The sequence below is a fragment of the Manis pentadactyla genome, chromosome 9, assembly GCF_030020395.1.
Source record: "Manis pentadactyla isolate mManPen7 chromosome 9, mManPen7.hap1, whole genome shotgun sequence".
Classification (NCBI taxonomy): Eukaryota; Metazoa; Chordata; class Mammalia; order Pholidota; family Manidae; genus Manis; species Manis pentadactyla.
Genome location: NC_080027.1, coordinates 49,369,428 through 49,395,767, shown reverse-complemented (window position 1 = coordinate 49,395,767; position 26,340 = coordinate 49,369,428). Strand labels below are relative to the sequence as shown.

General features: G+C 34.4%; 1 protein-coding gene across 3 annotated transcripts; it reads left to right on the top strand.

Annotated features, from left to right (window-relative positions):
- The first annotated feature begins 4,401 nt into the window (after positions 1 to 4,401).
- On the top strand, positions 4,402 to 24,865 carry TMEM41B (transmembrane protein 41B). 3 transcript variants are annotated; one of them, XM_036930943.2, is made up of 8 exons: positions 4,402 to 4,551; positions 4,671 to 4,796; positions 10,745 to 10,862; positions 13,035 to 13,163; positions 19,529 to 19,622; positions 20,476 to 20,580; positions 21,283 to 21,421; positions 23,006 to 24,865. In XM_036930943.2, the coding sequence occupies exons 2-8, from the start codon at positions 4,676 to 4,678 to the stop codon at positions 23,173 to 23,175; spliced, it is 876 nt and encodes a 291-aa protein (XP_036786838.2). In that variant the 5' UTR covers positions 4,402 to 4,551; positions 4,671 to 4,675; the 3' UTR covers positions 23,176 to 24,865. The 3 variants fall into 3 exon arrangements, 2 of the variants coding, with proteins under 2 accessions (XP_036786838.2, XP_036786837.2); XM_036930942.2 differs by having other exon boundaries at positions 4,439 to 4,796; XR_008999236.1 differs by lacking the exons at positions 19,529 to 19,622; positions 21,283 to 21,421; positions 23,006 to 24,865 and having other exon boundaries at positions 4,422 to 4,796; positions 13,035 to 13,892; positions 20,476 to 20,546.
- The last annotated feature ends 1,475 nt before the right edge of the window (positions 24,866 to 26,340 follow it).

Below are 26,340 nucleotides of genomic sequence, written 5' to 3'. Positions count from 1 at the left end.
TGCACTCATCCCACCAGTTCCTGGACTTGCCATGGGAATGAAGAAGGAGATATCTAAGCTGGCCTGTGCATACAGTAAAACAACAAATTGGACTGGATCTATACTGTTGGAACTCAAACAAGAATTAGGAGAAGTGCAAATTGTAGCGCTCCAAAATCTTACAACTGTAGACTATTTACTGTTAAAAGAACATATGGGATGTGAACAGTCCCCAGGAATGGGTTGTTTTAATTTGTCTGATTTCTCTCAGACTGTTCAAGTTCAGTTGGACAATATCCACCATATCATAGATAAGTTTTCACAAATGCCCAAGGTGCCTAACTGGTTTTCTTGGTTTCACTGGAGATGGCTGGTAATTACAGGTATGCTTTGGTTATGTAACTATACTCCTATTATGTTAATGTGTGTGCGCAATTTAAGTAGTAGCTTAAAACCTATATATGCTGAAGTTACTCTACAAGAAGATATGTCAAAGAAATAATCAATCTTCCCATGTTTTCTTCCGCCTGCTACTTCTATAGCTTTTCTTCTTCCTTCCCAATTACAACCCTTAAATAGAATTCGTGCCTCATATCAAATTTACCGAGTATCATAATTCTTCCAAGTGGTAAAGATACCTCAAGACAAATGCTGGGCATAGAAGCCACAGGGCATAAATATGCAAAGAAGTAAAAAGCTAACCTTTTCAAACAATAAGGCTTCTCTCTCACTTACCAACTTTACATTTCCCTGTATGGCCCCGGAAGATGACTGGTTAGCCAGAGACGGGTAAGATTCCTCAAGGGAGGAACAACCTAAGACAGGCACAGTCGCAGGGGGGCCATCAGGTGAGAAATTGGGGATCAACAGAGGTGAGGCTTAGAACCTCACCCCCCCTGTTCTGAGAGAAATCTTCTGCATACGTGGATGTTTTATTGCCCTCGTCTAGCTTGGATTAACACATAGTCTACAGGCACACACCTGATCATCTACATTTGCTCTCTTACAACACTAAACTATGTTTTCTACCTTTATCTTGTATCTACCTACCACTTCAGCATTTTATTAAAAATAATAATAATAAAGAGAGAAATGTGGTATCCACATATAAATCAAGTATAAAAATCAAATGAGTATTCATATTTGAACTGACTGTTTATAGTTCATAATGCATGAGCAAAACCAAAAGTTTCTGTGATGACTGCCCTTGTACTTTCACCATGTAACTTATTTACTATGTAAGAATTTGTTCTCCATGTAAGAACTTGTTCGTTATGATTCAGAAGATTGGAGTCTGATAAAAATTAGGCTTGGGGTGGATTGATGATTGTGCATTGAGCATTGACTCCCCTATACAGAATTTTATTGTTGTTAACAACCATTTGATCAATAAATATGAGAGATGCCCTCACAACAACAACAACAACAACAAAAAAGTACACACTTCCAATTGTAAAATAAATAAGTAACCGGGATGTAATGTATAGCATAAGGAATATAGTCAAAATATTGTAACCACATGGTATGGTGATAGCTGGTACCTAGAATTATCATGTATATAAATGTTGAATCACTGTGTTGTATACCTGAAACTAATGTAATACTGTGTGTCAACTACCCTTCAATAAAAAATAATTATCTACAAAAAAAAAAAAAAAGGGAGCTGATGGTGCCATCTCCCAAGATTGTGAATAGAGGGAGTGGATAAAGTGTGGAGATAGTGTATTGATTTCAGATATGCATGGCCTGAGTTTGAAGTGCTTGTGATACACCCCGGTGTAAATGTCTTATATTTATACTTGTATCATTCTGGTGTTTGAGATACACATTTATTTGTCACCTGTGTATATATAAGTGGTTGCTGATGTCATGGCCAAGACTACCTAGAAGAAGTTTGTAGTACTGAGAAGAGAGTGGATATCTTGGGGAAATACCAGCATTTAAGGGGTGGAGAAAATAAAATTTTCCTTCAAAAGAGTTTACTAAGTGGTCAGAGAACTGTCATGGAAACTAGCAAGAAGGGAGCAGTTGATGCACTAAGCAATGCAGAGAGGTAGTGAATGATTAAAAACTGATCACTGAATCCAACAAGAAGAAGCTCACTAGTGACCGTAGCAAGAGCAGCTTCAGCTGAGAAGTGAGGAGCTGTAGATAGCATCCAAAAAGAAATTCAGCATCTTTCTCCCCAATCTGATTCCTCTTTCTGTAATCTCTTAGGCACAAATAGTCCCCTTAGTCTCCTAAACCAGAAACTTTCTAAACCCCGAGTCCCTTCCCTCTAACTTAGTATCCTTGTCTAATTAGTCCCCTGGATTCTACTTCTTTAACATTTCTAGTATTCCAGAAGGATAAATCCCAAATATCATGATTAACACATTGGTTATATTAGAGATGACTTCTGTTTTTCTCTTATAGTTTGCTTTTGAGTATTTTTCTGGAATGATTACATATTTACTCATGTAATTAAAATAATAAAAGTTTAAAAATAGTTTCTCTCATGCATCATCTGATATCTGATATCACCTCTATGTTTCCAGTCTACTGCCCAGGTCAAGCCAGGATTATTACAATGACCTCCTAGCTTCTCTTTCTGCTGCTACTGTGGCACTCCTCCGATTCTGTCACTGGGCAATCAGAATAAACTTTGTAAATACAAATCTTAATACGTCATTCTCCAGTTAAAAGTTCAATGGCTTCAGGTATCTTTTGAGTACTAAGTTCAAACTTCTAGCACTCTGTGGTAAGGTCCTTGTCTTATCACTCTCATTTCATTTCTTTCCTTACTCCAACTTTTTGTTTGCAACTCTTTTTCAAAGATTAGCAATAATTTCTAGCCTTTGCAAAAGCTGATTTGTTCCCCTTTCCTTTGTTAATTCCTACTCACCCTTTAGTTTAAAAATCAAATTTTCTAGGAGACCTTCATTGCAGCCCCATTCTAATTTAGATAGCCCTTTCTTCTGCTATTGCAATCTGCACACCTTTCAGTCAGTGTTATCACACTGTATTGAGGTTGTTCATTTGCTTAATTTGTTGGCTATTTTTTTTCTTCTGTAAATTGACTTTTCATACCCTTTATCCACTTTTCTGTTGAGCTGTGCTTTTCTTACTGATTTGTAGTAATTCTTATTTATGTGACAAATTTTTTTCTCAGTCTGTTCCTAAGTTTTAAAGTTTATTTTTGGTGTTCTGTTGTACTTTTTATTTTTTAATGTTAAAATATATTAACTATTTAAAAATGCTTTTTGGTCTTGCTCAAGAAGACCCGTAACACTAAATAAATTTACTTGCTTATGTATTTTTTCTAGTATTTTTTTATGGTTATCTCTTGGAATTTGTTTTTGAATAAGCATTGTGTACATTATTAGTCTCTTCATAAATATAATTTTCTAAGGTTGAAAGTTTTTTCAACAAGTTAATGAATGCCCACTTAGGTGTTGACACTCCTTGTCAGCTGCTGGGGATATAATGGTGGAGAGAAAGACAAGACCTCTACCTTAACAGAGCTTCATTCTAGAGGTGGAGGCAGATAATAAGTAAGTAAACGAATAACCCAATTATTTGTTGCTTTTTAAATCGAGAACTACCTTTTAGAGTGGTAACTGGAGTGGTCATAAGTAGGCAGAGGATGTGTACATAAAACTGTTTCACTGAACAGATCTCCCATAATTTACTTAACCATTCTTTAGTGTTGAGTTGTTAGATGGCTTCCACATTTACCATTAGACTAATAATGCGGTTGGGAATAGCTCCCTGTGTATGTTTATTTTCATGGAATTCTTTCCTAGAATGTAATTACTGGATAGGAACAACCACTATTTTTGTACACACCGGCAAGTTGCTTTCAAGGGGAAATTCCAATATATTTACCAGAGAGTAAAGTGAATACTGCACCGAGAGGTAGGACGGGAAAAGTAACTGTCAAAAAAGGTACGTTTGGGTTCAGCAAACGCAAACGCTAAATGAGCTGACGGTGTGTTTATTAATCGGGAGTGGAAGGGTAACGACCAGGGAAAGCATTTGCTTGGGAACAAGGATCCTACACTCGTTTCTGCCACCCTGTAAACTTCATAGGTTATAGATCCTCTGAAACTTAGTTATCTGAAACTCGGTAGTCTCGGCTCAGACTTGTTTTGCAACCTCTTCACACTAAGCATTGTCTAGCCCCTCCAGACTCCAGACAACACGTCGTGGGACTGATGAACAGAGAGGACTAAAACGGGGCGCTCCGCAAAATGCCAACTAATCACTCGCCGCACTTCCGGCGGCCTGGACAAAGAGTTTGAAGTCTCTGCGACCGCACTTCCGGAAAATTAAAGCTGCTGCGTTATCAGCTGGCGGATACGTCGACCGGCCGCACCGGGTGCCTCCGCGCCGCGACTGCGCATGCTCCCCCTAGTCGCGAGGCTGGGCGGGGCAGGGAATGGGGCGGTCCCAGACCCTGACTTGTCTCGCGGTCACTGGGCAAGTGAGAGCGCGCGAGGCTCGGGGGCGATCCAGGGCGGTGCCTAGGCGGAGTGGGAGCTGTAGTTTCCGCTGAGCGTCGCTTTGCCTTCGGGGCTGAGGTCGGCTCGGGTGAGGCCGTCGTCCCGGAAGTGGCTGTGGTTGTGGGCTCCGGGTGTATTAGGGATCCTGCGGCGGATTTGTTGTTAAGGCGGCCCGGTATCATTCTGCTTCCTCCACCTTCCCTGCAGCAGACATGGCGAAAGGCAGAGTCGCCGGACGATCGCAGATGGGCGCACTGCATTCGGCCGCTGTGGGGGACAGGGCAGCGGGGACACGGGGTCCCACGGCGCCGGGCAGCGGAGACCACCTGAAGGGTGAGTAGACCCGGGAACCAGAGCTGGGGCTGGCCCAGAAGCGGGAGCGTGCCGGAAGGGGCTGCGGAGGGAAAGGACGCCCGCCGGTCCCGGGGATTCGCAGGAGGAAGGGGGCCTGTGGGCACCCAGGGGCAGGAGCATAAGCAGTGGGAACCTGGGCTTACGCCGCAGCCAACTGCAAGTCCCGACACCTGGTAAGTGCGTCCTTAATACTTTTTTAGTTGAATTCAGTTACAAGAAAGAATGACGCTGGCTTGTTAATGCCTAGGGTGACTGTAAGGTTGATAATATTGAAGCGAGGCAGAGCTGGAAGGAACTCTGGCATTTATTGCTTTATTTTTTGAGGAAACGGAGGCCTAGAGTGGATATATAACTTGCACAAAGACACAAAGCTAGATTAGTTAGTAAAGTAGTAAAGAGCAAGCATTAACTGCGTCCAGGTGCCACTTCGAAGTGGCAGGAACACTTAAGGTTGAGTCCCTGTTGTACCACTTGTGACTTTGGACTTGGTATCTTTCAGAAGCTTAGTGTCTGATCTATAAAGTCTAAGTTGGTGCGTCAATTAAATAAAATAATTCATGTGAAGGATTTAGTGTAATGTTTGGTTTATATGAAGTGAGGGCTAAGTAAGTGTTGGGGATTACTATTATAACTAAGACCTCTGATTCTGAAGCTTTTTTCCCACTACACCATCCTGGCAGTTCTCAGGGCTTTAAATGTTACTTTAAGAAAAAAAATTGTACCTAGAAACTAAATATCTTGATTCCATGATGACTTAGAGTTTCTCATTTCTTTTCAACAGTTGAAATGATTAAGCTCTTTAAATGCTTTTAAGGCCCATAATCTTGAAGAGATCCTAACAAATGTCCCTTAAATTGTTGCAGTTTACTCACATTGCTGTGTTCCACCACCAGTGATGGGTAAGGAGAGGGTCTTTTGAGTATCTAGTAACATTGTAACTATAGTCAACTATAAGGTAATACAGTTATAAAATATGTTTAGACGTAGCTGAAATATTTTTGAATCAAATTTAAAATTACTAAAATTTTTAGAAGTGTCTAGCAGAAAGTAGTATTTTAATTTTAAATAATTTAAAATGTCTCCAGTCTAATTTGGCTCTTTAAGCTTTGTGTCTTTGGGTAATTTTTCACCTTATAGGCAGTAGAGCCAAGTAACTTCAAAACCCCAGAAATGAATTGTTCTCAGAGTATAAATCCACTTTAAATTCAAGGGACATTGTTTTGAAGATGCTGCTATTGAAGATGCTTGAACGGATTACCCTGACAGTAATCCAAGCACTTCCTGAAAAAGTGTTTTTCCAGATAAGACATCCCTAAAAATAGTCAGTTTGGTTTACAATACCTGTCAGTTGTTTTTTACCCCGCTTTTTTTTCTAACATGAAGCTGTTCAGAAAATAAAACCTTGAAGCCTCTAAAATGCTTTTATAATTGTTTATTTTATCATTAGAACAACCCTTTCAACACAATTTTTTCTATAATGCTGTCACATGATTTCTGTGGGCTACAAAACTATGGAAAGACAGATGACAAGAGATGTGAGGGCATGCCTTAGGGGCAAAACAGGGTTTGGATTAGTAGAGAGAAGGGAAAAGGATTCTGGGAAGGGAAATACTAAGTTTGAAGGTGAGTGTGAACCTTTCGTGTGTGTTAATGAGATGAGCTTGTCTGGATTGGAAGGTTTCTGTTGGGTGGTAGTAGGAGTAAGGCTTTAGTGAAAACTGTAGGCTTCAAGTGCTGCACGAAGGAGGTTTTTAGATCCATCCTGTTTATGAATGATGCCAAGTTTTTTCTTTTTCATCTCCTTTGCCTCTGTTTCTCTCCGTCTCTAATCAGTGTCAGGAATTCTCTGGGAAAAGATTTTTGTGGCCTCCTTACGTAGAGTTTGGCTACTTGCTAGTGGTAATCACTTGGTGCTGTGGTGTAATTAATAGTCACGTAGCAACTGATTTCCAGGTTATGAAAAACAATTTTTGTTTATTACAGGTGGTAACTTGACATTTAAAAAAAAGGAAAGGTTTTAGAGAAGAGATAAACATATTAGTAACTCGTTTGAAAAATACATAGTAATAGAACATTCCTATAAATTCCATGACACTTTAAATAAATTTGTATTTTTATTAACTGACACATCTGCATAACTTTGACAAATAATTGTCACTGTGTATGTTTGAAATATTTTACATGCTACATGCAGTGTTTGGTACATTAGTGGGTTCCTTGCTGTGGCTGTGGTCTCTAGTCTAACATTTGAATCTTGCAGACTGAGGACCACTGTGAAGACTTGAGCAAGGCAATAACACTGAAAGTCTAATTCTTGCATGATGAGGAAGAGTGGAGACAAAAGGTGGAACCACTTAGGAGGCTCTTGACTTAATTGTGTACAAGGTTGCCTGGACCAGGATATTTTGTTTTCTTTTATGTCTTTTGCCCTAGCTCATCTGTTTACTAGCAAGTTATAGAAGTTCCCCATTTGGATATGAGAACCCCTGGGATCTTGTTTTTCAATACATAGGTCATTACACTTGTGAGCAGTGTGAAATCAATTTGACTGGTAATGATTTTTTTTAATGGAAGAGGAAGTAGGGCTCTGCATGTAGTAGGGGGTATTGTTCTTTGAATTTTATTTTTCAGTGTATAGATTTTGTGTGTACCAGATCATGAGATAAAATACATTGCTTATTGTGAAATGGAGCAAAAAATGTTGGCATAACGCTGTCTCAAAGTTGGTCTTTTAGAAGACAGTATTGTTTGAACTTGGATAATAAATCCCCCTCAGTTGTCTTTTGTAGATTCTGCCTTGCTAATTTGGTTCAACAGATAGATTACCTGAGCATATACTCTGAGCAAGGTACTGGCTTACAGGAAGGAAGTTCTGATTGCTGGTAACTGGGAACTAAGACTAAAATTGGCAAGTGGACATAGCCAAGGTTTTAGTATGATTTATTGATGCCAGCCTCAACCCAAATAATATGTATCAGAATTCTCTTGCTTATACATCTGTGGAAAACCCAATTGAAACTTGCTGAGAGTAAGTTTATTGGTTCATGTAACTAAAAAGTTGAGAGATTAAGTGGGATTCACTGGCTTCAGTCTGGAGCCAGTAACTCCATGATACCAGGATCAGATTTCTTTCATATCTTTGTTTGCTTATTTGATGTCAGCTTTACCTTAAGGTTGATTACTCTTTAAGGTCCAGGTAAGCTAAATGCTCCTTGAAAAATCTGAGGATCTTTTTCCTAGCATTACCAATAAAAGTCTAGTCACTCTGATTGCCTCAGATTAAATGCTTATCCCTGAATCAATCAGTTATCAAAGGTTAAGAATAACCTGATTGGCTCAGCCTGGTCCAGGTTTGACACCTAAAAAAGGGAGTAAGAATGAGGCGTAAGTCAATTTACCTGAAGACATGAATATCTCTGATGGGTTGTGATTTCTTATTGTGCTCAATCATCTTGGTGTTGGAATGAAGAAAGTGAACTTGCAGCACTAATTTTTGGTTAGAGTAGATCTAAGGAAAGGATAAGAATTACAGTCAAAGGTGGTGCTTCGGGTGGTAAACCGTGGAGTCCAGGCTGAGCATGGAGAAGAGATGTAAGTAGCTCGACAAAAGGAAGAAAATGGAGGGAATAAGCCCAGGAAAGAATAAAGATGATTAAGGAATGACATAGTGAAATTTTAAATGTCTAAGACAGAGCAATTTCAGGTGATGGTTGTGAACTTAGTATAGCCCTGGAATTGAGTGGCTGAAGTTGAATAGGAATGAAAGCCTTACCAGTTTTGAGGCTGAGTGATCATCCAAATGGATCACAAATCTTAGGATTATGTAGTTTACTGTAAACTTGGTCTCAGTCTTCAGTGAATGGGAGGAAGCATCTAAAACTAGTTAGATGACAGTGAGTGAGGGTGTGTGGGTTAGACTGTAGCAGAGTTGCCGGACATAAACCTTAGGGAATGAGCTTTTATATAAAATTGGCAGTGCTATTTCTTCTACCCACAAACATGCTGTGTTTTTTTAAATGGTTAGTTCTTTGTATTTTATAGTAACAAGCTATTTAAATTTATACTTGATGACATTACTATTTTTTATAACTAATAATTTAAAAAGTGTTAAGGCCCTTGAAATAAAATTTATTTCCAACAGTATTACACTAGATTTTTGTGACTTTAAAAAAACTGTAAACTTACATGCTCAAGAAAGATGGGTCTTCTGCTTCTTCCATGGTGTATCAGGTAACTGTAGAACACACTGAATGCTGAGAAGTAGTGGACTTAGGTGACCAGTAAAAGTCATTCCTAAGATTTTATAGATTTAGGAATATTTTGCTTTTCAGAAGGTTTTGAAAAATAGGGAGCTTTTTTGAAATAGGGAGCTACTATAAGAGCATTAAAGTTATGATTTTTCAGGGTGGATATATATGTATTAGAAGTTAGAAAAAGTGCTTGTAAGAAGAAAGAATTGAAGATAATTGAGTGCAGGAGAAGAGTTAATTCTCAGAGCAAGATCTTGGCATTTGATGGAAAGATAAGGGGCAGGGGAAGATAATTTCATCAACAGATCCAGAGGTACTGGTTGGGGGGCTCACTCAAGGATGGAGGTAGTGTCATTGGTTATGAATAGAGGAAGGTAGATTAAAACAAAGGTTTGAAAACACTTGAAATAGTCCTTTGGAGAGTGCTGTAAAAGGATTTTTATTTACCAGTGATGACCGTAATTGAAGATAGAAAAGCATATGAACTTGTAGGCCAAGGAAGCATGGTGATCAGACTTCTTTAACAGTACCTTTGGCCTGGGAGGAAGTTGGAAAGTAGATAATGGGATAATTCACATTGGGAATTAGTATGGAGGATTTGGAGACTAATGGATGTATAAAGTAAGTGTTACATGACACCTATCTAATGGAACCAGAAGTAGGCACATTATAAATATGCATGTTACACATTTAAATATGGAATTATTAAAACAAGATTTTTAACTTTTATCTCTGTTTAGAACTCTAAATGAACTACTTGCTAGTCTGTGGATTTATTAGAATTACATTCAAGAAGAACTGTTGAATCATAATAGCCAACACTCCCTATTTTACCAGTTTGTGTGAAAGAAAGAGTTTGCAGCAATACTTAGGGGAGTGGCATAGTGGTAGATCCATTCTCAGAGAACTAAAAATAATAAACCCTACATATTTTTCTTAATCCCTGAGTATTATCAGTATATACATGGAATAGTGGTAGATGTAGGCAGTAAAAATTGCCTCGTGAACACTGTTAAAGTGTCTTGACCTCCCAACCATTGACTGCTTCCTGGGAAAAACAGCCCTGCTCATTCTTCTGTTTGCTGTTTTTTGAATCTTGTTCCATACTTTTATCTTGCATACAGTTTTTTAGGTAACACTATGATTACCTTTTGAAGGAATGCAGACAAATTCTACAATTCTTAAGAGTCACAGGCAGCCTCCCAAAACATTTGAAGTTCAACTATATTCTGAAGCCCTTGGTGTAAAGAGAAAGTATAACATTCACCAGTGCATTAGTGAATATCTAGGTTCATATGACCATTGAAGTAGTGGCTAATTACCTCATTTTTCCTAAGAGGTCATTCTGTCTGTTCTGTCAGCTCCCAATATAGGTGTATAAAATTGAAAGTCAGTAACAGTATTTTAGAGTAATGCCCTTTCTTTTCCTTCGACTTACCAACAAATGAGTGCTACAAATTCTGATGTTCTAATACATCTAAAACAGATATAGCCCCCAAAATAATATGCCCAGTTAATAAATGTCAAATACAATAGCACTTAAATTTTTATGGTACAGTGTTTTAGGCAAAAGTGAACAGTTTTTGGGATGAGAACCTTTAAGGAAATTTGCTGGCTTGAAATACTATCTTCCTTTATATCTATCTTAATTATAGCTCTTTTTTTTTTTCCTTTCAGAAAAAGCCTGTGCAGAAGCTGGGTCAGCAAGAATGTCACTTCTTATATTAGTGTCCATTTTCTTATCTGCAGCTTTTGTCATGTTTTTGGTATATAAAAATTTTCCTCAGCTTAGTGAGTAAGTATACTTAAAGAAACTGAAAATGTCTTGACATTTACAGAGTGAAAGTGGATTGAAATTTAAGCTGGTTTTAAGCAACAGAATTGTCATGGTGATTGTATATCAGCTGCATCAATGCTGTTAGTTAAATACCTCTAAATACCTCTTTCCAAATATGCCTCTTAGTTTTCCTTTCTTTTGCTTCTTGATTTTCAATGTAAGATTTTTCTAGTACTGCTCCTCTAATTAAGGCCTAGTTTTTCTAATGGTTTTCTGAATTTAAAAAATATATAGAACATGAACAAATACATTTTTATATCATGATCCTGCACACATTTGCCCCCCTCACTTGCATTTATATAAACATATAAAACTAACTTAAAGTTTCATGCATAGGTGTGGTCTTTTTAATTTTCCATACCATTCTATGTATTTCATTTTATTTTTTAATGCTAGCAGTCACTAAATAAATTTATTTTACAGTCCATAATAGATGACTTGCAGTTTGAAAAATACTCATGTTCTTCCCTGCCTTCTCCCTTTTTCAACCCTAATTTCTCCCTTCCTATTTTTCCTTGTGATCAATTTTTGTCTGCTTTTCATCCATTTCCTTCCCCATCACATCTGTCTCCTGGTTCTTTTTCTCTTCCCTGTTCAATGGAAATGATATGGTCTGAACAGATGTTTTTCACAGTGAAATGGACCTTATGAAAGACTTGTATATCTAGTACATATCCAAACTTCCTTAGCCAAAACCTTGGGGGTGAAATATGTTTCAGAATTTAGAATTTTTCCATTTGGGAAAGATAACACAAAATAAATACTATATGTTATGTAGTACCTCTAGCAGGGTCTGGGTTAGCATGCCATAATCAAATACATTAATATTTTTGCAGAGAAACCCATATATCACAAAAGACTATAAATAACTATGTATGAGTCAGTTTTTGCTGACAACTGAAAGAGGGCAAAATATCCCAGGGCTGTTTAACCACAAAAATACCACCCTTGTATATTACATAGATTCCATAAGAGACTACTAAAATGTAGTTAGACTTTCAACCAGGGCCAGTCTGGTATGGTAATGGGTAACTGTGAAATGTGATTTCAAGTTATCAGGATGTTCCTGTTTTCTAATGAAATGTTCCTGTTTTCATTTACTAATGAAATTCCTTATGCTTGAAATTTTATAGTTAAACTTATTTTTATTTTAATACTTTGATTTCTTAACATCAGTGTAAATGCCTTTGGGAGGATAGCATGTTATATTGTTACATTAATGCTAGTATGATTGAATTTTAAGCCTTTTCTAGTTTTGGTGAAGGAGAAGGAAGTAAACAGCTGACTGAAATAGGTAACAAAAAGAGAGTGTTGATGAAGGTCATCTTTGCTCCCAATCTGCTCTTAAGAATGATATCATCATTTATATATAATAATGTGCTATTACAAACCTTTTATATTCTACTTCTTTCTGAGTGTGTATATGCATGCATGCATGTACAACCCTCTAAAGAGTTTTTGTTTTTAAATTTTTAAATGAGAAAGCCCATTTTAATTTACCAGTTATTTTGATGGAATTTGGGCAGCATTCTGTCATTGTTCTATATGTTCAGTTAAATTATATCTTGTAAACAAATGGGCACAATATATAGTAAACACAGGGGTGATTATTTGAGGCTTTTATAAGCAAAAAAATATTCAGTTCCATACAAGGCACCAAATAAAAAATAAAGTTAATAGAAAGGGAAAACTATTTAAGTTTTTATCTGAACTTTGAACTGGGATATTCCAGAAAAGATGTGAACTGTAAATTCATTAAAATTTTTACTTAATTTCAGTTGTAGTTGTTTATTGACTTTATCGTGAGGATTATCCAAAATGATGTTAAATTATGTTTTAAATATGCTAACATCAGTGGTTCATTTTTTAATTTAAAATTTACACTGGTGTTGTAGCAAATGCTTTTACCTTTACTTTGGTTCATCCTCACTTGACGTGAATTTATATTAAAACATTAAAAAGCATATAACTCTATAGACTTTTGAACTTAAAAATTGAGAATTTATGCCTAACGTATTACAGATCAAGGCATCAGATCATTTTGAATAAAACGTCACGTTTTGAACTTTGATATTAATTATTTGGTAAATTTCTGTTTTAAGATTTTTCACTTTAATTTTATTTCTTTAGAGAAGAAAGAGTGAATATGAAGGTTCCCAGAGATATGGATGATGCCAAGGCTCTAGGAAAAGTTTTATCCAAATATAAGGACACCTTTTATGTACAAGTACTTGTAGCTTATTTTGCTACATATATTTTGTATCCTTTTAACTGAAAAATGTTTAGTTTTGTTTAAGAAAAAGGGCTTGAAAAGTCTGCTGTTCAGTTGTGCATAATTTTTTTCATATAAAAATGTTAATGTAGTTTTACAATATTAAATTATATGCTGAAATATTAAAATGAAAAGTTCTTCAATCCTCTCTTCAACTCAAGTAGTTATGAATATTTATTATCAGTTATATATTCTACTTATTTTACTTACCTTAAATGTTTTCCTTTCCCCTGTATGAAGATAATTAATTATTTTATGTTTACTTAATTTTTGATAATTTTGCTAGTTATTTTAGTTTCATTTAAAGAATTATTTTGAATTAAAGTCACCATACCATAATTTTAAAAAAATTCCCTTAGATTTGAAGATATAATTTGTATTTTATTTTTTGCTTTTCTAGATGCTGTGTAATGAGTCTTTTTCTTCATGATTTTTTTCTTAACATTTAATGGTTTTAAGAGGATAATTAGTCATTCAAAGGATAGGAAGTTTTAAAATAATTCTTAGTATGTATTTCTTTGTTTTATAGAATAATTATATATTTTAACTAGTCAGGAAAATAGCTTTATTCTTTCTCCATATTTTCAAACTGCTTATGCTGCTGATGATTAATCTTTCAATTTGGTGGACTTTGATTTCTGATTTTTTATCTTTTATTGTAATCCAATTTTCCAAATCTCAGTTAATGAGAGACATCATTTCTTGATGCTGTGAAGGTAATCATTACCTCTTTTAAGTCAGCTTTTATTTTTAAAAGGCAAATTAGTTACTTAATTCTCTCAAACTATTTCTATTTTTGCTTCCTCTTTTATTTCCTGAATTTCTTTTGGTTTATTGAACTTTTCAACTAAAACTTTTTCTTGTAACATTAACTCCTTATACAAATGTTTTGAGTATATACTTAATTAAACATGTTGGGCCAGTTATCCTTAGCAATAAGCAACATAGTGACAAGTACATTTACAAAAGCTTTTACTGCTAATACAAAAATTACTCATTCACCCACCTGGTGAGGATATATTTTTATTTAGGTGTAATGAGCTTTATGTAGGCACTTTGTCATTATCTTCACTGTTTATTAGAAAAAATCAAATTTGGAGAAAATTTGGAGCATAATTATTATGCACCTATCTTTTGATAGGTTATTTGGGGCAGATATCTATAAAGTAACTTAATTGTATGTAAACTGTTTTAAGAAAACCATAACTGCTGCCTTTTCCTACTAATTCTATTTTGTCACCTGTGTGAAAAACACGTTTTTGGTTTATAGGTTATTCTGTCTTTATAAACTTTAACCATAAATTAAAATATTTGCCTCAAATTAGAAACAAACTTGGTTCATCCCTTTCATTTGGCTTTTCTAAGGTTTTTGTGAACAAGGCAGATAGTTTCTGTTTACTTTGGAAAGTCATCTTGTTGTCCCATTTTGCCTCCCCAGTTTGGGGAGGGATACAGGCTGGAGGATAAGGGGGATGCCCACCATAGGTCCTCCATCTAGTTAGCATAAATGAATCTTAACCATCTATGGGGTATACATATAGCCTATTTGTCTTAATATCCATATGAAATTAATAGAAAAGAACAAACTGCCCTGTAGAAAGTGAATTTGAAAATACAGGAATGGTTCATTATGAAGTACATTTTGTTCTAAATTTTAAGTAAATTGGGTAATATTGTTAATTCAGGCTTTATTGCGTATTGTTACTGTTTGCTTATAATTAATTGTAATGATTGCACATAATCTTAGATTTTTTATAATTTGTTAAATCCATATTTTTAATTTTCTGTTTACATTTTTTAATCTTAAGCTCTGAGTATTAAAAAGGTACTTTTTAAACTCAGTGAACAGAAGAGAAAGACTTTATCTTAGGGCATATAACCAGTACAATGCCGATTAACTTTAGCTAGTATGTCAAAAATATTATCATATATAATCACTTCAGCATATGTAATCAACATAATTATTAATGAGATATTCTACATTTTGTTTTCATACTCTTTGAAATGTGTATATTTTGCAGTCATAGCACATCTCAATTTGAACTAGGTATATTTCAGTATCTCCATAGCCATATAATGGTCACAATACTCAACAGTGTGTAGTACTAGCACCTTCACTGGTAATACCTAACTTCAAACTCCTGATCTAAAGTAGTTCTTAAATTGTAATTTATTTTAACCCAAGCATTCATTCATTTAACCAGTTTTTTGAAAGTACAGTTATATATGCTAAGTACAGATCTAGTGCTTTGACCATTCAAAAGCAGAACTATTTCTCTGTGGAATAATGGGGGAAATATGAGTAGAGATATGACACAGTCATTCTAGACAGCAAGTCTAGAGGAGAGCATACGAGCACAGGGCATGGTTAAGTAATCAGTCCAGTTTAGTTGGAGTATAGGATGTGGGAAGGGGAAGATCAAGAAATAAGTGTAGGAAGATAGGCTAGACACTGCCCTTAGGTTGTAGAGGACTTACTGAGTATCAGGTAGGGAATTGAGAATATTCATTTGGTATTGAGTAGTCATTGAGGACTTTTTGAGCTGTGGATGACATTGAAAATGCCACCATCATGTTTCTTGTTAGTTTCCCTAAGGCTTAAAATCTTATAATAACTTAAAATTTTATTTTATTATGGCAAACTTAAAACATACAATAGTAGAGAAAATTATATGATGAACTTCTGTGTACCTGTCACCCAGCTTCAACAATTAATCAGTACTATGTTGGTCTTATTCTTGGAAGTTATCTTTGACTTTGTATTTTTGTGTATGGGCCTTTAAGAGAAAAAAGAGAATGGGTAGAAGACCATGTTTGGGGTTGGGAAGGGAGGGTAACATCTATTTTGAAATAGGACATGCCAAGTTTTAAATGTTCAAGTAGAAGAATCCATACCTAAATGTCAATCAGTAGGGGACTGGTTGATAAACCACTGTGTAGCTTATTAAAAGAACGAGAAGTGTCTCTCTGTGCTGTTAAAGCTTTATGTCCAGGTTATATTATAAAGTGAAAAGACACTTAAGTAGGTGCAGAATAATAAGTATGTTGTTTAATCTCAGAAGGGAAGGATACGAGTACACATATATAAACATAGATTTTTTTTGTTGTATTTTTTAAAAAGGATATCTTAAAAAAAAAACAAATGTTAAACTATGTAGAGAGAGAGATGACAGGGAAGGAAGTGAAACTTCTCTAAATGTACTTTATTGTGTAGATTTGACTTTAAATGAAATATTTCACATAATTGTAAAACCAATTAGAATGAAAAAAGAAACAAATTAAATAAAGCAACCTTATGCCCATTAGAGAGGCTACTATCAAAAAAATAGAAAATAACAAGTGTTTGTGAGGTTGTAGAGAAATTGAAACTGTTAATTGGAATGTAAAATTGAAATTGCACTGTTGATTGGAGTGTAATACGGTACAGCTGCTGTGGAAAACTATGGTTTTCTTCAAAAAGTTGAAAATAGAACTACCGTATGATTCAGCAATCCCATTTCAGGGTTTATACCCAAAAGAATTGAAAGGAGTCACAGAGATTTTTGCACACCCATGTTCATAGGAGCATTGTTCACAGCAAAGGTGGAAGCAACCTAAATATCCTTTAATGGATGAATAGATAAACAAAATGTTGTATACACACATATGGTGGAATATTATTTATCTTTAAAAAGGGTTGCAATTCTAACAAATGCTACAACGTGGATGGACCTTGACACTATGCTACATGAAATAAGCCAATCAGAAGAAGACATGCTGAGTGATTCCACTTATATGAAGTGCCTGGAATAGTCCAATTCGTGGAGAATGAAAATAGAAAGATGGTCATTGTCAGGGCCCGAGGGAAAGAGGGAGTGGAGAATGTTGTTTAATGGGTATAGTTTCAGTTTTGCAAGGTGAAGAGTTCTGAAGATAGGTTGCACAATAGTGTAAAAGTACCTTACTTTACTGGAAAAAGATTAAAAATGGTTAAGATAGTAGATTTTATGTGTATGTCACTAAAATTAAAAAAAATGTAAAGCAAAGTAGGAGGTGGTTTGGCAATTATTTCACATTGTTTCCTTGAAAACAATAATTTGGCATCCCTTCTGGGATAAATCTGAAGGACAAAAAAGATTTGAAAGAAATCTTAAGACCGTTTTCAATTATTACATTGTTAGTAATATTTTGAAATTTAAAAAATACGTAAAACTTTCAGAATAATACTAATGTACATTTAATATGTATTTAATAGTATGTAAAGCAAGTAGGTAATTATGTTATGTTAATGACATTAAGAACCAAGATTTTTCAGCAAAAGAGAAAAATACAAATCTAAACAGAGCTAGAAAGTTAAGCTCAAATTATATTCCCATGCAGAAAGAAAAATGGCATTGTTAGCACTTAACTGCAAGATAAAGTACAAAGGAATATATTAAAGCATTCTAAAGGATACAACAGGCAAAATGCAGAAAGTGTTAAATCTTATACATGACCCTGTTTCTTCAACAAATTACAAGAAAAAAAAAGAAACATACCCTATAAGTAAGTGATAGAGTGAGCAAATACCATGTATGGTCTTTTTTCAAACCTCATTTGAAAAAACCAGCTTTTTCAACTTTTTGTCAAAGAAAAAAATTGTGAGTCCTTTGGGAAATCTGAATAAAATCGTTATTTGCGATAGTAAGGAAATTAGAATTAATTTCTTGAAATCTGACAGTATTATAGTTATGTTCAAAAGGAATCCTTATCTTTTATAGGTATTAAAGTAGTTGCAGATGAAATATATGTCTTGAGATTTGCTTGGAATAATCCAGTATGAGGGATATAGACCAAACAAGATTGGTTATATTTAATTGTTGAAGTTGTGTATGGGCATATAGGGCATTATTATACTAGTTTTTCTTCCTTCATATGTGCTTGAAACTTTTCATGATAAGGGTCTAAAGAGCCCCAAAATAAATAAAATTTATTTTAAATTAATTTTCTAAATGGAGGCATCCAGTAACAGATGGAAAATTTGAGACTGGTATTTAATTGGACAAGTTGAATCAGAATTCAGAGCTATAGTATATATGGCCATATACTTGAAGCCATGTATACTTTCATGTACATGGAAATTGCTTAATTTTTCAGAGGAAAGGAAGAGGAGAGTATGGCTAATAGAATGTTAGAGAAATCCCGGATTGGAGGGTGAAGAGAAGAAAAAAATTGGAGAAGGAATGATTTGTAATGTAGAAGAAAAGTACAGTTCACTGGAGCTGAGTTTCACCCAAGAGGGTGTTTGATCCTATGCAGGAATCATTAAAAAAATGACTGAGAAATACTCATTACTTTTGGCCAGGAGGAATTTCAGTATTTCAGTAGAGTGGTGAATGAGTAAGTTGGGCGGCAAGCGGACAAGGATCTCCTGTGAGGAATTGGCAATGAGAGGCAGTAGGTGGGTTGGGTAGGATACCGTGGTCAAGGAAAGCCTAGGTTTTCTTCAGTTCATAGGGATCTGAGTGGTTTTATAAGGAGGGATCCTGGGAAAGAGCAGAGAGAAGTTGAAGATGAAAGAGCCCAGGGGAAGAAGGAGGAAATTGAAGTGAAAACATGAATAAAGTAGGACCTAGTGAAAAAGAGGGAGAATGGGTGAAGATAGAAATTTTACAGTTGGAAGGAGAGATGTGGAAATTCACTTAGTCTGACTGACTTGTAAGTAAATCATCCAAAACATGGATGGAAAAGGAGACCAGGCCAAAACTGAGACCTAGAGGGAGGTAAAAAAAAGCATAATTTAGTTTTACAGAGAATGGTGAGTTTTTTCCTACATTTTGTAACCCCTATCCTTTTTAGTGAGTAGTGAATTGAGATAAATATTCGTGCTAAATTAGAAAGTGAATATTATACACTATTTACATCTAGATTTCCATAAAAGTCATGTTTTATGAAACCATTTGAAAGTAAATCCAATGCATTACAGATGCATATTTAAGGGATTACTAAAGATCTTTTCTTTTTTCTTTACTTTTTTTTGTTTGTTTGTTTTTGTTTTTGTTTTTGTTTTACTGCCAAAGTGCCCAGTTCCTCCCTGTTTGGTACATGTTGGATATTTGTCTTGTTTTTTTTTTTTTTTTAAGTACACACTCCTATTAGCATTGTATTTGTTAATAATGTTAGTAAAGGGTAATCTTAGAGTTAAAGGCATGAGAACTGAGGAGTTGTATATTTTAAACTTTTGGATATAATTTTACTCTTAAAATACTGAAATATGGATGTAATCTTATTAACATGATAACCTCTGTATTGATAATTTTTTTCTGAAATGTTGGATTTGTCTTTTTAAAATTCCATTTAATTATGTTTTAATCCTTAACTTAGAAGTTAACAGCTTGCAAACATTTGCTATTCCTGGCTCTATATTTCTCAGTATACTCTCAGGGTTTCTTTATCCCTTTCCATTAGCCTTATTTCTTGTTTGTTTGGTAAGTATATAAAATGAAATTGGGAGACTAGAAAAAAAAGCTTTATTTATTCATATATTTCAATTGAAATAATGGTTGATAAATTGATTTCAGTTATACATTGTAGTGATTTGACATTATACAGATTATTAAATGTTCACCATGATGAGTGTAGTTGCTGTCTGTCAACATGCAGAGATATTTCAGTATTACTGGCTTTATATTTCCTATGTTGTACTTTCATCCCTGTGATTAATTCTAGAAAATAGCTTTAAATAGAATGATAATGATGGCATCCTAGTTCCACTAGTTTATGTAAGCTTAAACACATTAGTTTTAAGAAGTGCTTGATGTTAAAGTAATATCTGTTAAATTCCTCTTTGAGAAGGTAGTGTAGTTAGTTTTTTTTTCTAGAACAGGGGTATTCATAGACTTAATTGCATTTGTAGGCTCTGTTTTAACCTTTCCTTCTTACTGTGTTTTGTAATTCACATATTATAAATTCAAATGTCCAAAATTGATGGGTACAGTGAATTAAGTCCCAGGATTGGGGTTAGTGTTTTCAAGCATAGCAACTTAAAAAAAAGAAATGGCTATTGAAGTTTTATTCTTAGGCTAAAGGTTAACGTTTAATGTTGGATATAGTCACTAAGTTTAATCACAATTGTTAGTTTATTTTAGCTGGTCTCAGTTATAATTTGCTCTGAGAAAGGACTAGATCAATGGGTTTTTGTTCTGTTTAAGAGATGTCATACAGAATATACTCCCCACACCCCAAAAGAAGTAGACTAGTTGAGTTTTTCCTTAAGTAAATATATCCATGTGAATAAGATGGAAGAGTTCAAAATGTTTTTGGCTTCTTGTTATTTTCTAGTGTTCTGGACTTGGTGCCTCATTCTGCTATATGCTCTCCTATTTAGTTGGGAGGCCAGTTGTGTACAAATACCTAACAGAGAAAGCAGTAAAATGGTCACAGCAGGTAAATGTGTACTTTTAAATTATTTAATGTAATTATTTGGCTAATTGGGGAGTCAGTGTATAGCCCCTATATAAATAACTCAAACCATTCATAAAAATGATCTTTTGACTAAAATCAAGTGGTAGGCAATTAATGAATGTTAATAATTTCAGATATGAAGTTGGTGTACCTGTAACAGTAATTCTAATTCTTCATTCCTAGTAAGTTCAGTCAGCAGAGAAGTTAAAGTGTTGATGTGAAAGCATTACTCATGTAATGTATATTATGAAATGAAGATTATCTGAATTTCTTAAAATTGGAGGCTAGGTTTATTGATGTGCCTGCTATACTAGCCCTTAACATTATAGGCAGTTAAAGGCATTAAAAAAGTTGGTCTATTGATGTGTATCTTACATCTAGTTGTAAGTTTAATTTTGCCATTTTAGGTTTAAAATATCATTGTTGAGCCATATCTAGGCTGATATAGAACCACCTGCAATAGTGTAACATTAAGCTGTGAAGCACAGTTAAAACCTTCATATCATTTAGCTCTCACAGCATTTGATCAGTAGCTGATGGTCATTTTCAAGTTCTTTTTTTGATCATTTATGTTTTATAAACTACTATCAGGGATAGGAATTTGAAATGAGGTATTTTATATTAAACAACTTATTTTCAAGAGTAGCCTTATCTTGATCCCAATTTATTTCTCTCTTTTCACAGGTTGAACGACATAGAGAACATCTTATTAACTACATTATATTTTTGAGAATAACGCCATTTCTGCCTAATTGGTTTATTAATATTACATCCCCTGTGATAAATGTGCCATTGAAAGTCTTTTTTATTGGCACTTTTCTAGGTAAGGCCTTTGGTTAATGCTGTATTAGAACTCATGTACATACCAAATAGTGCCCAGCTAGGCTAGATTATATGCTCTTTGCAGACATGCCAGCACCATATATAATTGTTGGGCACAGACATGTCCTATATAAATAGATGCTCAGAAATGTTTATTGGATTGTGTCAGGTATTTTTGTGTTACTTCTCTTAAATGAGAGCATTTTCTAATGGATATTTTATTAAAGCAGGACTTTTAAACTCTATGCTCTCTCATAGTGGAAAGAAAAAAATCAAGGTGTCTTTGTTGAATAATTTTCTGCTTTGTTTTCTAATCAAGTACTGAAATATTTAACTTTGGTTTTTAGTAGAGAATTGACCCAATTTTTATTTATATTGACATCAGTATTTATGGGCATTACCAGAAATATGGGGGGAAGCAAGGATCCACAAAAAGTTTTTGCTTTCAAGGAGCTGACACTTAATTTTGAAATTAATCAAAATTAAGTGGACATAAAGATTCATTTAGATATTTTATGAATTCTGATAGTTCTTTAGTTAAGAGTATTATGGGTTTTTTTCTTTTCAAATTTAAGCTGAATTGTTTAGATAACAGCAGGATGAGCAGATTCTTCATGTACTGTCTGTTAAATTAAAGCTTAAGTTAATACTTAAGAGAGTAGATAATTTTGAAAAAGAAAAATCAATCAGTTTTTATGGCTACTTTAAAAAATGCATTGACAAACTTAAAAATCTTAGGTAATTTTGGATTTTTTTTTTTTTTTTTGTAGATAATTATTTTTTATTGAAGGGTAGTTGACACACAGTATTACATTACATTAGTTTCAGGTGTACAACATAGTGATTCAACATTTATATACATGACAATTCTAGGTACCAGCTATCACCATACCAAGCTGTTATAATATCTTGACTATATTCAGGTAATTTTGGATTTTGTAAAATAATGTTATATTCATGGAATCAGAAGAGAGAATTTTGGTCCCTATCTCCTTATTTTATAAGGAAATCAACTAGAGATTCCATTAACTTTCAGCTTTAACCACAGTAATTTTTCCAGTCTGTTCTGGTTTTAATGAAATGTGATTGTTCCACCTATGCTCTTGCATAAACTGCTTTTTGTTCTAGTATTTTGAGTATCTTTCATTTCTGAGTATCTCCTTCATTTTCAAGTATATTCTGTAAAGAGTGAATGACAATGTACTCAATCTTGTTGTTAAACATTTAGATTGTTTTCAGATTTTTGTTAATGATGCTTCAGTGAACATCCTTGAGATTAGATCTTTGCTTATATACATCAGTATTTCCTAAATTTTAAATTGCTGGATCAGGGCACATTCTTTCTTTTAAGATTGTTAGGAAATGTAAAATTATTTTCTGGAAACTTGTGTTATTAAGTTCATTATCCTTACTAGACAATTATGAAAGATTGAATTATTTCTGTGGAAACAAACTTAAGGAGTTTTAAAATTAAATTTAAGATTTCCAAAATAGAAATTACTATATTCTTACAAGAAATTTTATACACATGATTATTTTTAAAAGCAGTTGATTGTTTTTACTCTTGTGTTTTTTTTCATTTTAGGTGTCGCACCTCCATCTTTTGTAGCGATTAAGGCAGGAACAACTCTGTACCAGCTTACAACAGCAGGGGAAGCTGTTTCTTGGAACTCAGTATTTGTTCTAATGATTTTGGCTCTTCTTTCTATTCTACCAGCCATTTTCCAAAAAAAACTAAAGCAGAAATTTGAGTGAAAAATAAGTTGGGTTTTAGTTTTACTATCCGTATCATCTCAGGATTGGCAGGTTTATGTGTTAAAATGACGTCTTCAGTAATTGAAACAAAGAATTTGTAAAATAAAATTTCCTATGAGACAGTCAAAATAATGCACTTAAGTGGCAAGGGAGAGAAGAAAGTAAAAATGGAAATTGATTGTTTATCAATCAGTTGTTATGATAGACATCTAAATTACTATTCTAAGAGTATCTATAGGTAACTAGTAGCAGCATAGTAGGAAATTCTTGAACCAATTGATTCTCTCAATTTAATCTATTTCATAAACTGGCTATATACATACTTACCCTTGACTTGATAGTCGAATATTTTTCTCTCTTTTCCTTTACTAATAACTAAAATAGAAAAAGCAAATTTAAAATACAAAAGCAAAGATTCTAGGTTTTTAAAAATAGTATTGCAGTTCTGGCTAATGTTAGCCTTCTTTCAGAGCATAAACTTGAAAACTAATGCCCAAAAGAGATTTACATTTTCTTCCTCTTTATCTTTGAGGTAGTGGATTTATTTAAAAGTTGCATCTTATTGGACTCCTAAACTTAGAAGGGATATCAAGTTACATCTACTTTGTGAATTTTATGTTTTTTTCTCTTCTAGATTATCATGGATTATTCTGAAATGTGAAATTCTGACCAATTTATTTTCATCTTTTTAGCTAGCTTTCCCAATATTTCCACTGTGCATATACAAAATGGCAGTTACATGATAATTATATCATATTAGTGTTGATAATTTATTTTCAGTTAATATTTTGTTATACAGTTTCTCTTTACTAGTAAATCTCAAAAGGGGGTCAAAAACAAACATTCAAAATATTCAGTTTTTAGATGTTAGGTTAATTATATTTATATTTTGAAACAGAAGCAGTAGTAGCTCAACACATTTAAGTGGTTAAATATAGTTTATTTGTTCCAATGACTGTAAAATTTACCTCATTTATTTATTAGTCTGGTCATTAAAGTATATATTATATAATCCTTTTTATGCATGATACACTTAAAAGAATGCTTTGTTCATTTCTTTTGATGGCTTTTTTGGGACTGCTTTTGATTAATGCAGTTTCCAATTTAGTGTTTTTACTTTTTATAAAAACTACAAATAAAATGAACTTCTCACATGGTAACTACTATATTTAAATAGTCCTGGGGAAATATTTGAACAGCTTTTTGCTGCTTACTTATTGTTAATATCCTTGATTCCAGGACATAGTTGATCTAAAGTAAAGTACTCTTGCCCGTTTTACCTTCACCCAAGACTGTCATGTTGAAAAGTACTTTTAGCTATGGGAGAAGTCTTTGTATGTTTTTGCTGTGAGAGGTATGGTCATCCTCAAAGCCTGTTTCTACTACATAATGTGGACTGATTATTTTTTCTATCACAGTATTAACAAATGAATTTATTGTAAATACAAAGAAAATATATAATTAATATACTATTCTTATGTCACTTGGCCTTTTGTGTGAAATTATTTGTTGTCATTTCTAGGAAGGTTTTCTTCCTTAATGACCAGGGACTGAGTAATAAAGCTTTTGTTATTTTTACAAATGAACTTAAAACATAGCCTTTTTGGACAAAATTCACTAAATATTACTGTATAAAATGTAGTTGAGTAAATTTTTATCAGACTTTTAAAAATAAAAGTATCAACTTGGACTCAGGAGAAGCCTCACTATTTACTCCATTGTGTATATATTTATGTATTGTACTTAGTCTATTCTCAGAATATTTTGTCTATCCTTATCACTGATCCTTTCCCTTTGCTGATTATTTCTTCTGTTAGTAAATTGTAGCTGCCACTTAAGGTAGGTTTATTTTCTTCTCTCAAGATAACAGCCAGACTTTCCAGATGCATCATCATTGACTATCAAGAAAGAACCCTTCAGCAGGTTGTACCCTGAATGCAGTTGGTGGCCTGTATTCATGGATTCAGACTTGTTCTGATGCCAGATGTTTAGATTCAAGCTTCAGCCATGCCTTGTAGACAGTTGCATAGTAACAACCACAAGACAGCAAGTTTATGTATGGGGAGGAGAGCAGGCTAGCTAGGAAGTTTACACACTAACAGACTGTTCCCCTCTGAGTGGCCTCTCTCTGAAGCTCTTACTTTGAGTGTAATATTTCTAAGACAACAAATGCAAACTAAAATGTAATAAATTGTACTGAGAAAATATAGTACTTGGGATTTATTTCATGGAAGCATTTGTACTAAAAAACCTTTCATTGAATAAAAATACTCTCCTGAAATTCTGACACACATTTCACCTCTAAGAACAAAGATTTTAAAAACCTTTAATTTTTATAGTTGGCTTCTGTGATATAAGAAGTCATAAGAAATACATTCATTTGACCAAATATATATTTTCAGGGTATATTTGGTCTTTACAGTTCCTGAAAACACTGCAGAGTCTTAAAGGTAAAATGGGTGTTTTGTCATATTGAGAGACTTTTAGGCCCCACCCAAGGGCGGGGGCTAGAGGCTGAATCAGCCAATGGCCAATAATTCAGTCAATCACTACAATGCAATGTAGCCTTCACAAAACCCCTGAGAACTTACTGCTCTCTGTTGTCTTGGATCATGTTTGTCAGAGCTTCTGTGCTTGGGGAACCAGAACGCCTCCACGTGCCACTGAGCCAGGCCCCAAGCTCCACAAGAAAAGAAGCTCCTTTATTTGGGCTGTTGCCCTATGTCTCTCTTCATTTGGCTGTGAACTTGTATCCTTTACTGTATCCTTATTAAACCTGTAAAAGTGAGTGATTTCCTGAGTTCTGTGAGCTGCTCTAGCAGTTAATTGAACCTCAGAGGGAGGTGGTTGGAACCTCCAATCTGTAGGTGGTAGGTCCGAAGTACAGGTTAACTGCTTGGAGCTCACGACCAGTGTCTAGAGTTGGGGGTGGAAGGCAGTTTTGTAGGATAGAGCCCTTAGCCTGGGGAATCTAGTGCTATCTCCAGGCAAATAACATCAAAATTGAGTTCAGTTTTCTGATGCCCTGCGTGTGTTCGAGAATTGCTTGGTGTTATGTGTGGGAAGACCCCCTCCCACATACTTAACACACATTGGAATGGGGTCCAGGGACCTGAATGAATTTATGCTACTATTACTGCTGTGTATAATACTGTTATGGTTACA